At 34.6% G+C, this 17,517-nt stretch overlaps 1 protein-coding gene across 3 annotated transcripts; it reads left to right on the top strand.

Annotated features, from left to right (window-relative positions):
• The first annotated feature begins 5,039 nt into the window (after window positions 1-5,039).
• LOC132758303 (uncharacterized) lies at window positions 5,040-17,300 on the top strand. Of its 3 annotated transcripts, none has more exons than XM_060749877.1 (3): window positions 5,040-5,395; window positions 6,140-6,308; window positions 6,951-7,264. In XM_060749877.1, exons 1-3 carry the CDS (start codon window positions 5,150-5,152, stop codon window positions 7,211-7,213), a joined length of 678 nt encoding a protein of 225 aa, XP_060605860.1. In that variant the 5' UTR covers window positions 5,040-5,149; the 3' UTR covers window positions 7,214-7,264. The 3 variants fall into 3 exon arrangements, with proteins under 3 accessions (XP_060605860.1, XP_060605859.1, XP_060605861.1); XM_060749876.1 differs by lacking the exons at window positions 6,140-6,308; window positions 6,951-7,264 and adding exons at window positions 16,089-16,257; window positions 16,987-17,300 and having other exon boundaries at window positions 5,046-5,395; XM_060749878.1 differs by lacking the exons at window positions 5,040-5,395; window positions 6,140-6,308; window positions 6,951-7,264 and adding exons at window positions 14,611-14,939; window positions 16,089-16,257; window positions 16,987-17,300.
• The last annotated feature ends 217 nt before the right edge of the window (window positions 17,301-17,517 follow it).

The following is a 17,517-nucleotide window of genomic DNA, read 5'->3' as shown; positions in this document are numbered from 1 at the left end:
TACTGATATTTTTTTATACATATATCAGTTTTAATACATATTAACAACTATTCTAGACTTGCGTGAGAGACACCCCACTCCACGAACTTAAGACAAATTAAATCTAAAAACAAAATTAAAACAATTAAGTTTCTATTGACATCACATACTTTACTGCACTAAATCAAATTTACTGTTTCTGAAAGTTTCTGAAAATACAACACAATATATCGTTGGATATGTGTACAGGCAACGTGACTGTAGAGCTAAGATAATAAATTTTTATATATAATTTGAATATATACCACCTGAGGTTATCTAGTCTATCCTTGCATAGTTGAATAGCAGAATGCATTGTTGGATATCTAATATCTAAGACTTTTATGTTGAATATATAATATGTTACTTTTAATGGTAAAGAAAAACGACACTTTTTGCCTCTTTATAAAGTTTACTTGAAAATTGTTAAAGCCGGTGTTCGAGGGAGGGTGTGGACATGTATTTACTACTACTGTCAATAAACAGACTCGGCCAAATCAAGGCGGAGCCATTTATAATCTTGCCGTATCAAGCTTCCGGTGGAGATAATTTTTTGATTTGCCTGAGGCTATGACCGTCTGATTAATTGCCATCAGAACACTCTAAAAGGTCTATCACTATGGTTTGTTGGAAGCTTAACTCTGTTGCCTGATGCTATGATCGCCGGTTTTTTTGCCATAAGAACCCTGTAAAAGGTATATCACCGTGGGTTGTATCAGATTGAATGACTTGCCTGATGCTATAAACGCCGGTTTAATTGCCACAACAACACTCGAAAAGCTCTATCACCGTGGGTTGTGTCCATTTGACTGTGTTGCCTGAGGCTATGACCGCTAGTTATATTGCCATAAAAACACTCTAAAAGGTTTATCATCGTTGGTTGCGTCAGCTTGATTGTGTTGCCTAAGCCTATGACCTCCGATGTTATTGCCATAAGGACACTCTAAAAGGCCTATCACCGTGGTTTGTGTCAAATTGAATGTGCCTAATGCTATAATCGCCGGTTTAATTGCCATAAGAACCCTGTAAAAGGTCTGTCACCGTGGGTTGTGTCAACTTGACTGTATTGCCTGAGGCTAGGACCGCAAGTTGTATTACCACAAAAAACACTCTTAGAGGCCTAACAACTTGACTGTGTTGCCTGAAGCTATGACCGCAAGTGGTTTTGCTATAAAAACATCCCAAGAGGGCTATCACCGTGGGTTGTGTCAGCTTGATAGAGTTGCCTGATGCTATTACCGCAGGCGTTATTGCCTGAAGTACACTTTAAAAGGCCTTCAACCGTGGGTTGTGTCAGCTTGACTGTGTTGCTACAGCATATGACCAACGGTGTAATAACCATAAGGACCCTTAAAAAGGCCTTTCACCGTGGGTTGTGACAGATTGAATGACTTGCCTGAGGCTATGATCACCAGGTTCATTGCGATAAGAACACTATAAAAGGTCTTTCATCATGGGTTGTGTCAGATTGGCTGTGTTGCTTGCGCCTATGACCGCCGTTGTTATTGCTTTAAGGACCCTCTAAAAAGCCTATTACCGTGAGTTGTGTCAGTTTGATTGAATAACCTGACGCTATGACCGCCGGATTTATTGCCACAACAAAACTCTAAAAGCTCTATCCCCGTGGTTTGAGTCAGCTTGACTGTGTTGCCTGAAGCTATGATCGCCGGTTTTATTGCCAAAAGAACTGTGTTAAAGTTATATCACAGTAGGTTGTGTCAACTTGACAGTGTTGCCTTAGGCTATTACAGCCATTTTTTTCCATACAATCACTCTAAGAGGCCTAACATCATGGATTGTGTCAGCTTTTGTGAGTTGCCTGTTGCTATGATCGCCGATTTTATTGCCATAAGAACACTCTAAAAGATCTATCACCGTGGTTTGTGTCAACTTGACTGTGTTGCCTTATGTTATGATCGCCGGATTTATTGCCAAAAGAACGCAGTAAAAGGTCTATCACTTTGGGTTATGTCAACTTTTCTGTGTTGCCAGAAGCTATGACCGCCGGTTTTATTGCCATAATGACACTCTAAAAAGCCTATCACCCTAGATTGTGTCAGCTTGACTGTGTTGCCTGATGCTATGATCGCCCGTTTTATTGCCGTAATTACTGTCTAAAAGGTCTTTCACCGTTGTTTGTGTCAGCTTGACTGTGTTTCCTGTGCCAAGACTGCCGATGTAATTGCCACAAGAACTCTTAAAAAGGCTTATCACCGTGGGTTGTGTCAGATTAATCGACTTGCCTGAGAATATAACAGCCGGTTTAATTGCTATAAGAACATAGTAAAAGGTCTATCAATGTGGGTTGTGTAACCTTGGTTGTGTTGTTTGAGACTATGGCCGCGTTTATTATTGCTATAAGGACCCTCTAAAAAGCCTATCGCCGTGGGTGTCAGGTTTATTGATTTGCCTATGATCACCTGTTTCATTGCCATAATGACACTCTAAAAGGCCTATGGCCGTGGATTTGTCAGCTTGACTGTGTTGCCCAAGCCTGTGATCGCCGTGGTTATTGCCATAAGGACCCTTAATAGGCTTATCACTATGGGTTATGTCAGATTGAATGACTTCCCTGAGGCAATAACCGCCGTTTTTATTTTGCCATAAGAACCCTCCGTGGGTTATGCCAGCTTGCCTGTGTTGCCTGAGCCTCTGATCGCCGGTGTAATTGCCATATGTACCCTTTAAAAGGCCTTTCCCATTGGGGTTTGTCATATTTTTTCTGTTGCCTAAGGGTATCACTGCCGGAGTAATTACATAAAAACCATATAAATACATAAAAGGTCTATCACCGTGGGTTGTGTCAAATTGACAGTGATGCCTGAGGCTATGATCACCGGTTGAATTGCCATAAAACCACTCTAAGAAGCCTATCACTGCGGGATATGTCAGCTTAGCTGTGCTGCCTAATACTATGATCGCCGATTTTATTGTCATAGGAACACACTTAAAGGTCTATCACCGTGGGTTGTGTCAGATTGGCTATGTTGCCTGAGCATATGAAGGCCGGTGTATTTGCCTTAAAAAGGCTTATCACCATGGGTTGTGTCAGCTTGATTGAGTTGCCTGATGATATGACCGCCAGTTATTATTGCCATAAGAACCCTCTAACAGGCCTATCCCCGTGGGTTTTGTCACATTTTTTGTGTTGCCTAAGGGTAACACTGCCGGATTTATTTCATAAAAAACACTCTTAAAGGTCTATCACCGTGAGTAATGTCAGATTATTTGTGCTGCCTGATGCTATGACCGCATGAATTATTGCCAAAAGAACCCTCTAAAAGGTCTATCACTGTGACTTGTATCAGCTTTAGGACACGTCCTAAAATGCTGTTTAGATTAATTTATGAGTCCTTATTGTCATTGTTATTCTATAATTTTACATTGCACTGTTATCATCGTCATTAACAAAATAAGGAGTGTCCTACGTTACAAGAAAAAACAAGTTTCCATCGTCTGAACGTATCAATAACGAAATCATATGAGTGGAAGTTTACAAAGAAAAGCAAGAGTGCAGCTTCTCACTATACAAAAGTTTTAAAACTTTTTAAATTTCCCATATATAATTATGTGTCATATATAATAGATTGTATTATAGTATCGACTGTTGAAAGTATGTATATGAGGTGGTTATCCTAATGATTCTATTTTATTTTAATTTTTTATTAAATAACCAAACAATAATCATCCATAGCAATAAAAGAAAATGGGTCAAAGACATAAAAAGGTCGGGTTGCATATGTGTACAAAATATCATGAGGCTGTGATGTCACTGAAATTTTCGACCACTGTCAGACCATTGATGTTGAAAATTTAACTTAGTTGGTAAACCTGAAAAGAATGAGCATCAGATCTGAAATGGAATCCCACAATATGGGACCACAGTCATGTCGATGCTGTGAACCACATATCAAGAGACTGTGGAAAGAAGTTGTTGAGAAAACTGTTACGAAAATTTCCTTCTATCTATTGATCATTAATTATGTCAAAATTTAACTAAATCGGCAAACAGGAAGTGGACGAGCGACAGACCTAAAATCAAATCGCACAGAATGGGACCACTTGATAATGCTGTATACAAATCAAAAAGATGTGATAAGAAATTGCTGCGTAAACTGTTACCAAAATTTCCAACCATTAACCATTAATGTCAAAATTTAACTAAGTCGGCAAACAGGAAGTGGATGAGCAACAGACCTGAAATTGAATCCCAGCGTATGGGACTATGTGTTAATGCTGTATATCAAAAGTCTGTGATATATAGTTGCCAAGAAAACTGTTACCAAAATTTCCTATTGTTGACCATTAATGTTGAAAATGTAAGTAAGTCGGCAAACAGGAAGTGGATGAGAGACAGACTTGAAATCGAATCCCACAGTATGGGACCATGTGTTGATGCTGTACACCAAATATAAAAAGGCTGTGATAAGCAGTTGCCAAGAAAACTGTTACGAAAAGTTCCTACTATTGAGCATTAATGTAGAAAATTTAACTAAGTCGGCAAACAGGAAGTAGATGAGCGACAGACCTGAAATCGAATCCCACAGTATGGGACCATGTATTGATGATGTATACCAAATATCAAAAGGCTGTGATAAGTAGTTGCTGAAAAAACTGTTACGAAAGTTTTTCCCCGTCCGCCTCAAGCCCGCCCGCCCGGACGCCCGGCCGCCGCCCAACATTCACCATACTATAACCCGGGTTTGCACCACTGCAACCCGGCCAAAAATTATCTACGATTCTATGTGTATTTGCATTCTATTATCCAATGAAACCGGTCCGATTCAAACAAACAAAAGAAAGTAGTATCTTGTATGAGACAATATACTAAAACGCCATATCTGTATTATAAAACACTTCAGTTTGCCAAAGTACACACAGCTATGTTCTAACGCAAAACACAGTTTAAGACCTACATGTATCTTCATGTACAAGTACTTATGTTTCTTCAAATAAATATTGATATACTTGTGAAACGGAAACAAAATTTTGACCTGCCTTATGATAATAAAAATCTTGTCATTGTTTTATCCGAAAGAAACCCATCAAACTCTCTCTCCTCCTTTAAATTGTTCAATCATTTTTAAATCTGTTCACTTACCATCTGGTTATTCTTCGTTCAAAACTTACAATGGATGTCTTTTTCGGCATTTTTGTCATCTGTGCTTTATTCGGCAACGTTCTTGGCGAGGAGCAACAGTGCTCAAGGTACCATTATGAGGCTCAAACCCTGGAGAGAATTATCAAGGCTGAGTTCACTATTGCAGAGTTGAAAAATAAAATTGATGTATATCAATCGAAAATTACCGACGATCATTCCAAATTAGAGCAAAGAGTTGAACTCATTCAGAAGGCTATGAATAAAGTCATCGAAAATGTGAGTAATTATTTTGCATTTTGTTGTCACTCATAATACGTTTCAATCTATAAGATATAAAATTAAATAAATAAAGACAAAACTTCAAATTCTGAATAAGATAGTTAATTGCTTAAAACAAATGAAACAAGAAAATCAAATTAATCTTCCCCAAATTTATAAGTTTAAATTTTTTATTGGATTGTTCAAACAGAGTGTTATTTAGTTAATCTTTTATTCACTTTTTATCAAACGTTTTAAAATATCAAGTCTTCAACTAAGCGACCAGCCGCGATTGTAAATACGTACTTAGTCTTATAAATCCTAACTAGCTAAGTGTTTTATTTCTTTATAAACAGTTCATCAACTAGATTGATATACAGTTTGCCGACTTACCTAAGTAAATGTGTTACGATTCATTTGAAAAACTGCAATCCGATTGGACAAAAATTAATTTCAAACACTAAGTATCTTAAACACTAGGTATCTTTTAGTTGAAACTCTTATTCAATACTCTGTTTTATCAAACAAGTATCGTTTAAGTAATATCTTAATTTATTCTTTGTTATTATCAAAAATGACTATATGTTAGTTTTATTCTTTTTACTGACTAGTTATTAAGCTTCTTTTTATCAACCAAGTTAGGACTGGTTTAAGATTGTTTTTTTTTCCTTTTTTAATCATCTTAGTGTCATTTTACTCATACTTTCGTAGTTTTATCAACTGATTGTCAACTGGTACATAAGGTTCAAGTTTTGTTATTAGATAACAGAGATAAAAGTTGAAAAACAATCCGTTGAGATCAGTTCTATGAGGCAATATTGTACTTCAGACGATATGTGCAATGACGTTGAAAATGCTGAATGTAAAAGATTGGCATGTAAATGTAAACCTGGTCTGAGCTACCACCATACCACAAGGAAATGTCTCTCAGGTACTATCAAAATTGCTATTATCTATGCCCATCCAAGTGTAAATGGTCATTTAATAGGTAAAAATAGAAATAATTTAACATTTTGCCATAATTGTGTTTAATTTCATATCTTACTATGAAAAAAAAAATCAATAATGCACATGACTTTACGACATTTACGAAAGACCGGTAGGGCCATTTCATGTTCATGAATTCACAATTTTAACTTCGTGAATTCCCGTTTTCAACATAAGGAATTCAAGATTTTAACTTCACGAATTCACGATTTCAACTTCATTAATTCACGAAAAGATTGAGAAGAAATAAAAGATATTGAAGATATTGAATGAATGTAGATTTAACACTAAATTCATTGAACAAATTGAATAAAATAATATTATGCGAGCCTCTGATGAGTTCAATAAATTTAGTATTGAATCTACACGAATATAAGTTTCTATTAATCGCATGCCAAAGATAAAAGCTTACAATGTCTGCATGAGGAATCTTGGGTCAAAGTTTAGAATGAATTCTATTGCATGACTATTTTGAAAAAAATACGCTATTATTATTCAATTAGATAAAAAAAGAAATGAAATCGGGGTAAGTTTTATAATCTTATAACATTAAGTAGATTCTGTTTCTCCTTCTACTATACTTCAGATTGTGGAGATTTTCGATATGGTAGTACATACCAAGTAGAAGTGAAAACTTATCTTAGCGGGTTCAATTCGAACTCAATAAAACCAGTCACTAGAGAAGAATGTGTGAACAACTGTACAAACAGTAAAGAAATAATATGCAGAACAGCGGAATACTATACAACCGGTCAAGAATGCAACTTGTCTTTTGAAACGTTACATACAAACCCCGAAGCCATTGGAAGTGGCTGCAGCTATGATGTCCTTACAAGGAATTGCAACTAGATTAAAACTGGAATTAAAGCAAGAAAAAACTTGAATAAAGGAAGCAAGAAATAGAGTCTTGCTGATTGTAATGTCAAATGCTCTTCTCTACTGATCGCTATTTTCTCACTACATGTTTTTGAAAAAATGCCGTAGAAATGATCCATGTATGTCCAGACTGATAGATAGATCATTCCGTGTGGTAACTAACTAACTAACTAACTAACTAACTAACTAACTAACTAACTAACTAACTAACTAACTAACTAACTAACTAACTAACTTCTCTTTTTCGCATATAGGCTAACATCAAATGAACAACATCAGCATCTTTGTATTTAGATTAAAAAAACAGCGACTTATTATAAAATAAAAAAAAACAAAAACAAATAAAATAACACTCAAACTTTTCGGAGCGCATTCGCATAAAATCAATGCTAAATGCATGTTGATTTCAACAGCGGTACATGGTTAAACGCGAACATCTTGTCTATAAATGATGTAAACTATCAGTAAAATTAGTTTGTACAATATTGAATTATAATTATGAATTTGAATGTGCCTCATTATCCAGCTATAGGGTTGAAGAATAAAATGTCATTAACACATTGTTACTTTCTTCTGTTTAAACTTCATTTTTCCGCCTTAAATGAATAATTGATTAAACGATTTTTTATTGAATTTACTGAACAAAATCAATTTGTTTTCGCTCGACATTTATGTTTGTACTCCTGTTCAGCTTTCAAACAAACAAACTAACAAATAAACAAACAACCAAGCAGACGACTATTTTACAGAAATATGTTTTCCTTAGCGCTATAGTTTTGATATTAAAGCAATATTTTGATATTTGCCTTTCCTCATCTTATGATTCTTTCGAAGTTTTATTTGGTGTTTACATCCTTATGCTATTATTAAATTTAAGAATAATTAAAATGACATGAAAATCGTGAACTCGAATAATAAATCATCTAACAAAGTACAGCTTCCTGTAAGATTTCATGTGGGCAAGTTAATTGTATAGTGTATTGTTTCCTTTTCTAAAACTAGAATTAATATCCTTGTATTTTTATAGGACATTGTGCTGATAGTAGCGTGAGTAATGTTTTATTTATTACCCTCATAAAGGCTTAACAGTATACGTCCCTGGTATCAGGACAATTGCGATTTACCTAACCACGCTTTGATTGGCTAAACCAGGCTGTGATTTTTAAACCACGCTGCAATTGGCTTAACTGTGATATGATTGTATAAACCACGCTGTGATTGTTTAAACAAGATGTAAATGGCTAAACTTCAATGCGAATAACTTAGCCACGCTGTGCTAGGCTAGACCAGGATGTGAATGGCTGAATCACGCTGTGATTGGCAAAACCATGTTGTGAAAGACCAAACAACGCTTAATTAAATTTGCTAAACACACTGAAAGAGCCTGCATCTGATCATTTAAGAAACTCGCTCGTCAAGTGCATAGACAAAATATACACACTGAAAGATGTGTGCGAACCTCTATATTTTATGAAAAAAAAAGAAAAATCATATAAACATTAGGAGAAAGGAGAATAAGGGCAATAGTGTTATATAATCTAAAATATGATAACGAATTCATTTTAAGCAAAACAAAACTAAGAGTATCCGTACCCGTTTTCATGTTATCTGCTCTTGATTTTGATGCTTTTCTTTTAATGTTCGACTAGTTCAAGGGAAGAAAACTTGATCTAGTCGAGCAAATAAATAACACTTCAACAAATTCACAGAATTACACCGCCGTCAATCGGAAAAAGTGATCTTCATCTATAGCATCTTCCACAAGTTCTTGTTATTTGGTCGGGCGTTTCTGACGAGCTGTAGCATCGTGTTAAAGGCCTTGGGTAATCTTCATACTGCTTTACTAAATATATCACCGTAGCTAAAAGGGAATATAAAGTATATAAATTCCACTCAAAGGATGTAAAGCTAATTGAATGGTTAAATTATAACTCCAATTCTTTTCTTTATAAACGTTATTCTATGACACTGTTTGCAGTATTGTTCGCTTAAAACCGACGACCTACATAGTCAAAAGTGGTCAGCTTTATTACCTAACATGCATCTTAAGTTTATTTTTTTACCTTTTTGTATCTCTAGTGTTTACGAAGCGAGACAACTCTTAGTATACTAATATTTTACATACTGGATTATCGTTATCTCTCTTTAATTTAATGTTGTACACGGATATGATCAGGTAAGTTTTATGAAGGTAGGGGAACATTCATGTCTCAACCAGGATTTATCGGCTTGTTAGTGTTGTAAGTATATTAATGGAATAAAATACTCAGTGAACCAACTAGAATAAGTGATAGTTGTCGCGACCTTTATTTTGGCTTTGAAAATCTTGAGCCTAACAAGCCGCTTTCACTTATTTTTCCCCTCTTTTTCTAAATCTGTTCCCTTTCGACATATTACACAAATAAATGTTTATTCGTTTATCATTTGCGAATGAATGCAAATGCTGAAAGTGCATTGGTTATATGGTAAAAGGTTCAATAAATATTACAAAATGTATTAGTAAATTAAATTAATTGTAAGTCTTTTTATTATTACAATTTGCTGAAAAAGAACCATACCAAAGGGCACCGACCTAGGCTTATAAAATGTGGATGCATACAAAAGTAAAAATTCTCGATCTATTGGAGCTCTAGGGATATGAATTGTGTAGAACTAAAAACATATACTGTCCTAGAGTTTGTTCCCTTGAGCTAATAAAACATTTATAAAGTTCTTCAATTATTGTGTCGTTAAATAAACCTAACAACTTAGATTCTTTATTTCCAATAAGAGAACATTGAATGAGTACTCCATTTATTGAACGATTGTCTTTTATTACTGACTCAAATTTTGATATTTTTAGGTTATTATACACTTGTTTTTAGTACAAGACTGATTTCTTTTGGACAAATACACAGCTGTGAAACCTAAATTAGATGAGGCACGTTATTTGGGATTTGAGACGATTTTTTTTAAAATTTTTTTTAAATTTAATTTTTTTTTTTAGTATATCATATATTTCAAAATGCAAAATGTATGTATTTCGTTTAAGATTTGATAAAAAACATTGATCTAAATCACGTTTATTTCCTTAAAAAAGGATAGGTTTTACAGCGAAAGTGGAACAAAATCCATTGTCTGTAACTCTTAGAAATGTCCTAGACAAATATACCAAATTACAAAATTAAAGTTCTGGCAACGTATGGCAACGGAATACAACAAAAGGAATGAAGGGTGAGAAGTTTTAACCGGCGAATTTAGCAACATAAAATAAAGATAAAATTCAAAAAAATAACGAACTTTATCAGAATAAGTATTCTGTCATTTTTGTACATATGTATGATTTTTTCCCGGATACAAACAAATGTTTTATCGCAGTAATGTTTTCATGATATCAATTAAGCCATTCATAATGACGAAAAACACGCAAATTAGGGCCTGCTTATCATAACAATATTTTTCCTAATAAATCTTGATTTTCTGAGACCTAGCTTTTTTGTAATGTAATTGTTATAATTACAAGCTATTCAATTTTCATTCTTGGCATTGGAAGGATAATTAAAGGATCTGTTTTCAACATTTGCTCTTTACAAGCATGCAATCTTTGAATTATTCTAATTACTAGAGAACAGATCATCAATCATTTGAGCGAGTGGAATTGGCTTATTTTTTATTCTAATTATTGATACACTTCGTTTGTTTCAAGCAAATATTTTTGTTTTTGTTTTTTGGAAGTTACATCATCACTGAAAAAGGTCATACGGTGACTTTCTAGCTTTAATGGTGAAGGTAGACTTCAGATGCCTCTTCGTTAATTACTTCATAGCGGGCTCCTGAGTGCAGTCAACTTGCCTTCCGTAACATGGCTGGATAGCTTTTTTAACCAAAGTCCCTGGCGGGATTCGAACTAAAAAAAACGAGGGGCAAGTAATTTGATGTCAGAGACCGTAATAACTTCTCAAGGTAGGCCCAAAGCAACATGTATTGTCATGTTTTGTCAGCTTTTCATTCTTTCTGAAAGGGCTAGAAATAGATCTACATAAATTATGGTAATAAAACACTCGTTTGTTCCTAATTGAACAAATAAATAACTAAAATACTAAAACAACCATAAGTATAAAACAGCTTTATATGAAGAATATGAAATGAAATCCAAAGCATAATAAATAAACGTACAACAACGAACTACATGCTTCCAGATATATCAAAGTATTTCAAAAAAATAAAACTTCAAAAAATGCACTTAGATTTTAAGAATATATAAGAAATAAGTTCCATGTAATGTGCGATTAATGACTGATTTTGCATTATTTATCAACGTATTTTAACCGCGTGGCTAACGCAGTAAGCGCTATTTTTGCATATTTTGACAACTTCGTGGTAATTTACGTAGATTTTAAGTGGCGTTTGCAATGTATATTTTTTTCTTTGTTCACTTCACAATATCTTACTTTTAAATACATTTTTCAAAATTGTCATGACAATAAGCATGGATGTGGAGGCATGCTGCTTTAAACCTTCAGAAGAAAAAAGACAATACTGGCAATCGTTTTGGTTAATGAGGTGCGTGTTTACTTTTGAGAAAATCCTGATTAGGAAGCAACATAAAAATGCAAATCATTCCGGGGTATTTGTTGACTTTCATGCAGATTAATTGCCTGGAAATGTCGTAAACTATAAATACAACTGTCTCTTTGTCGAATGTTTATTGCTACAAAATGCTTATTGATCCAGCTGAAATATACACAGTAATAACAACGTTTGACGGGGGTTGTGTCAGCTTGACTGTGTTGCATAATGCTATGATCGCCTGTTTTAATGCCATAAGAACCCTATAACAGGCATATCATCTTTGGTTGTATTAGCTTGACTGAGTTGCCTGATGCTATGACCGCCTGTTGTATTGCCATAAAAACACTCTAAAAGGCCTATCACCGTGGGTTGTGTCAGATGGAATAACTTGCCTGATGGTTTGACTGCCGGTTTAATTGCCATAAGAACACTCTAAAAGGTCTATCACCGTGGGTTATTTCAGCTTGACTGTGTTGCCTGATGCTATAATCGCCGGTTTTATTGCCATGAGAACACAGTTTAAGGTCTATTACCGTGGTTTTGTCAGGTTGTCTATGTTGCCTGAGCCTATGACCGCCGGTGAAATTGCCATAAGGACCTTTAGAAAGGCCTATCACCGTGGGTTGTGTCAGCTTGAATGACTTGCCTGAGGCTATAACAGTCGTTTTTTCTTTTGCTATAGGAACACTGTGAAAGGTCACTCACCGTAAATTGTGTCAGCTTGGCTGTGTTTCTTCAGCCTATAACCGCCGTTGTTCTTGCTATAAGGACCCTCTTAAATGCCTATCGCCGTGGGTTGTGTCAGCTTGATAGAATTGCCTGAGGCTATGACCAACTGTTAAATTGCCATAAGGACACTCTAAAAAGACTATCACCGTGGGTTGTGTCAGCTCGGCTGTACCATTGGTATTGCTATATTGACCCTCTTAAAAGCCTGAGGCTATGACCACCGGCTTTAAGGATATAATGACACTCTAAAAGGCCTTTCACCGTGGATTGTATCAGCTTGACTGTGTTGCCTGATGCTATGACCGCCAGTTGTATTGCCGTAAAAACACTTTAAGAGACCTATCACCGTGGGTTGTGTCAGCTTGATTGAGTTGCCTGATGCTATGACCGCCGGTTTTATTGCCATAAGGGCACTCTAAAAGGTCTATCATCTTGGGCTGTGTCAGATTTAATGTCTTGCCTGATGCTATGGCTGCCGTTCTTATTGCCATAAGAACCCTCTAAAAGGCATATCCCAGTGGGTTAAGTCAGATTTTTTTCTTTTGCCTAAGGGTATCACTGCCGCTGTTATTTCCATGAAAACCCTGTAAAATGTCTATCACCGCGGGTTGTGTCAACTTGACACTGTTGCCTGAGGCTATGACTGCCGGTTAATTGCCATAAAATCACTCTAAGAGGCCTATCACTGTGGGATGTGTCAGCTTGGCTGTGTTGCCTAATGCTATGATCGCCGGTTTTATAGCCATAGGAATACACTTAAAGGTCTCTCACCGTGGGTTGTGTCAGATTGGCTGTGTTGCCGGAGCATAAGAAGGCCGGTGTGTTTGCCTTAAAAAGGCTTATCACCATGGGTTGTGTCAGCTTGATTGAGTTGCCTGATGCTATGATCACCCATTGTATTGCCATAAGAACACTCTAAAAAGGCCTAACACCGTGGGTTGTGTCAACTTGATTGAGTTGCTTGAGGCTATGACAGCCGATTTTATTGCCATAGGAACACACTTAAAGGTCTATCACATTGAGCTGTGTCAGATTTACTGTGTTGCCTTATGCTATGACTTCCGTTGTTATTGCCATAAGAACCCTCTAAAAGCCCTATCCTAGTGGGTTTTGTCAGATTTTTTCTGCTGCGAAGTTATTTCCATGAAAACACTCTTAAAGGCCTATCACCGTGGGTAATGACAGATTAACTGTACTGCCTGATGCTATGACCGCCGGTTTTATTGCCAAAAGAACCCTCTAAAAGGTCTAACACCGTGGGTTGTGTCAGCTTTAGAACATGTCCTAAAATGCTGTTTAGATTAATTTTTGAGTCATTATTGTCATTATTATTCTATCATTTGACATTGCGCTTTTGTCATCGTCATTAACCAGATTAGGAGTGTACTACTATACAAAAAAAATTAAATTTTTTCAATCGTCTTAGTATATCAATTATGAAGTCATGAGATTAAACGATTACAAAGAAAAGCAATGTTCAAGAGTGCAGCTCCTTACTATGTGTAGCTGGAGAGGCACTCAGTGGGACACTGAACATGACCCGGGCAACAATCGGGTATGAACAGCTTTATGTTAACATTAGTATTGCTATTTGTCTATATTATCATATACAAAATTTTGTAAAACTTTATAAAGTTCACATATATGTGTGTCATATATAATATTATAGTTACGACTGATGAAAATATGTATATGAGGTAGTTATCCTAATGAATCTATTTTTATTTTTTTCGTTAAAGAACCAAACAATTGTCATCGATAGCAATAAAAAAAAATGTCTACGATTTTATGTTAATTTGAATTCTATTATCCAATAAAACCGGTCCGATTAAAACAAACAAAAGAAAGTCGTATACTTGTATGAGACAAAATACTAAAACACTATAATTATAAAACACTTCAGTTTGCCAAAGTACGCACAGCTATGTTTTACACAAACACAGTTTAAGACCTACATGTATCTACATGTACAAATACTTAAGTCTCTTCAAAAAAATATTGACATACTTGTGAAACGGAAACAAAATTTTGACCTGCTTTATGATAAAAAAATCGTGTCATTGTTTCATCCGAAATGAACCGATCAAACTATATAAATATCTCTTATTTGAAATCCTTCAATCATTTCTTTAATCACTTACCATCTGGGTAGTCTTCGTAGACATAACTTAAAATGGATATCCTTTCCGCCATTTTTGTCATATGTGCTTTACTCGGCAACGTGTTTGGCGAGGAGCAACAGTGCTCAAGGTACCATTATGAGGCTCAAACCCTGGAGAGAATTATCAAGGCCGAGTTCACTATTGCAGAGTTGAAAAATAAAATCGATGTACATCAATCGAAAAATATCGACGATCATTCGAAATTAGAGCAAAGAGTTGAACTTATTCAGAAGGCTATGAATAAAGTCGGCGAAAATGTGAGTAATTATTTTGCATTATGTTGTCACTCATAATACGTTTCAATCTTTAAGATACCGGTATACAATTGAATACATAAAGACAAAATTTCAAATTCTGAATAAAATAGTCAATTGCTTTAAACAAATGAAACAACGAAATCAAATTAATCTTCCCCAAAGTTATAAGTTTAGATGTTTTATTTGATCGTTCAAACAGAGTGTTATTTAGTTAAACTTTTATTCATTTCTTCGTTTATCAACTGTTTTAATATTTTAAACAATTTTTCGTGTCTTCAACTAAGCGACCAGCCGCGCGACTAATTAAATGTTGTAAATATGTACTTACTCTAATAAATTCCAACTAGCTAAGTGTTTCATTTTTTATAAACAGTTGATTAACTGGACTGATTAACAGTTTGCCGACTAACCAAAGTAAATGTGTTACAATTCATTTAAAAAACTCCAATCCTGTTGAACAAAAAATAATTTCAAACTAAGTATCGTTTAGTTGAAAATCGTATATAATGTTCTGTTTTATCAAGCAAGTATCTTTTAATTAAAATCTTATTTTATTCTTTGTTATTATCAACTTATTTACTATATGTTATTTTTATTATTTTTACTTACTATTTATTTATTGATAAATACGAATAATTAGCAACTAAATTTTAATCAATCAATATCAGTCTTCGTTTTATCAATTTATGGTCGCTTTTTTGTTTTGTGAATGGAGTGACGAGTGCTGTAATCGAATAAGCACAAGAGTGTTTGGTTAACATGATCCTTATTTTGTAAAAATTAATTAAATAACAGGTGTTTAATGCAATACAATACAATGTTTAATACGATTCGTTCTTTAATTAGCTACGTTACGTTTGGGTAGTACAACTTTTCATTTCATAATACGAGTTCCATTAAGTTAATTTTTTTATCAACTAAAGGTGAATTGATTTAAATGTTTCTTCGTTTTATCAACTAATTGTCTATTTGTCTATATGATTCACCGTTTTATCAACAGCTTTGCAATTGGTTATTTAAAAGCTTCTTTTTATCATCCAAATAAGGACTGGTTTATGGTTGTTTTTTTTCCGTTTTATTTTGTTCATATTTTGGTAGTTTTATCAACTCACTGTCAACTAGTAAATTAAGTTCTTGTTTTGTTATTAGATAACCGAGATAAAAGTTGAAAAACAAACCGTGGAGGTCAGTTCTATGAGGCAATATTGTACGTCAGACGATATGTGCAGTGACGTTGAAAATGCTGAATGTAAAAGATTGACATGTAAATGTAAACCTGGTCTGAGCTACCACCATGCCACAAGAAAATGTCTCTCAGGTACTATCAAAATTGATATTGTCTATGCCCATCCAAGTATAAATGGTCAGTTAACAGATAAAAATAGAAAAAATTTAACATTTTGCCATAATTGTGTTCAATTTCATATCTTACTATGAAAAAAAATCAATAATGCACATGACTAACTGAAATTTACGAAAGACCGGTAGGGCCATTTCATCTTCATGAATTCACAATTTTAACTTCGTGAATTTCCGTTTTCAACATAAGGAATTCAAGATTTCAGATTCATGATTTCCCGATTTCAACTTAATGAATTCACGATTTCAACTTCATGAATCCCCGATTTCAACTTCGCGAATTCAACTTTGTGAATTCGCGATTTTAACTTCACGAATTCACGATTTCAACTTCATTAATTCACTAAGCGATTGAGAAGAAATAAAAGATATTGAATGAGTGTACATTTAACACTAAATTTATTGAACAAATTGAATAAAATAATATTATGCGAGCCTCTGATGAGTTCAATTAATTTAGTATTGAATCTACGCGAACAAAAGATTCTGTTGATCATATACCCAAAATAAAAACTTACAATGTTTGCGTGTGGAAAGTTGGGTCAAATTTCAGAAAGAATTCTATTACATGAAATTTTTGATAAAAAATGCTCTTTTATTAGATTGTTCAATGAACTAAAATCGGGGTATGTTTTACAGCTTTATAACATTTAGTAGTTTCTACTTCTACTTCTACTATATACTTCAGATTGTGGAGATTTTCGATATGGTAGTACATACCAAGTAGAAGTGAAAACGTATCTTAGCGGGTTCAATTTGAACTCGATAAAAACAGTCACTATAGAGGAATGTGTGAACAACTGTACAGTCAGTAAAGAAATAATATGCAGAACAGCGGAATACTACACAGCCGGTCAAGTATGCAACTTGTCTTTTGAAACGTTACATACAAACCCCGAAGCCATTGGAAGTAGCTGCAGCCATGATGTATTTACAAGGGATTGCAACTAGATTAAAACTAGAATTAAAGCAAGAAAAATCTTGAATAAAGGAAACAAGCAATAGAGTCTTGCTGATTGTAATGTCAAATGTTCTTCTTCTGCACCGATCGCTATTCACTCACTACATTTTTTTTTTTGGAAAAATGCCGTTGAAATGACCTTTGTATGTCCAGACTGATAGATAGATAATTCCGTGTGGTAACTAACTAACTAACTAACTAAGATAATTCCGTGTGGTAACTAACTAACTAACTAACTAACTTCTCTTTTCGCATATA

This window comes from Ruditapes philippinarum, unplaced genomic scaffold (genome assembly GCF_026571515.1).
Source record: "Ruditapes philippinarum isolate M1 unplaced genomic scaffold, ASM2657151v2 ctg13872_1_1_1_1, whole genome shotgun sequence".
In the NCBI taxonomy this organism is placed as follows: Eukaryota; Metazoa; Mollusca; class Bivalvia; order Venerida; family Veneridae; genus Ruditapes; species Ruditapes philippinarum.
The sequence above is the reverse complement of the archived record's forward strand: the minus strand, read 5'-3'. Positions and strand labels throughout refer to the sequence as shown.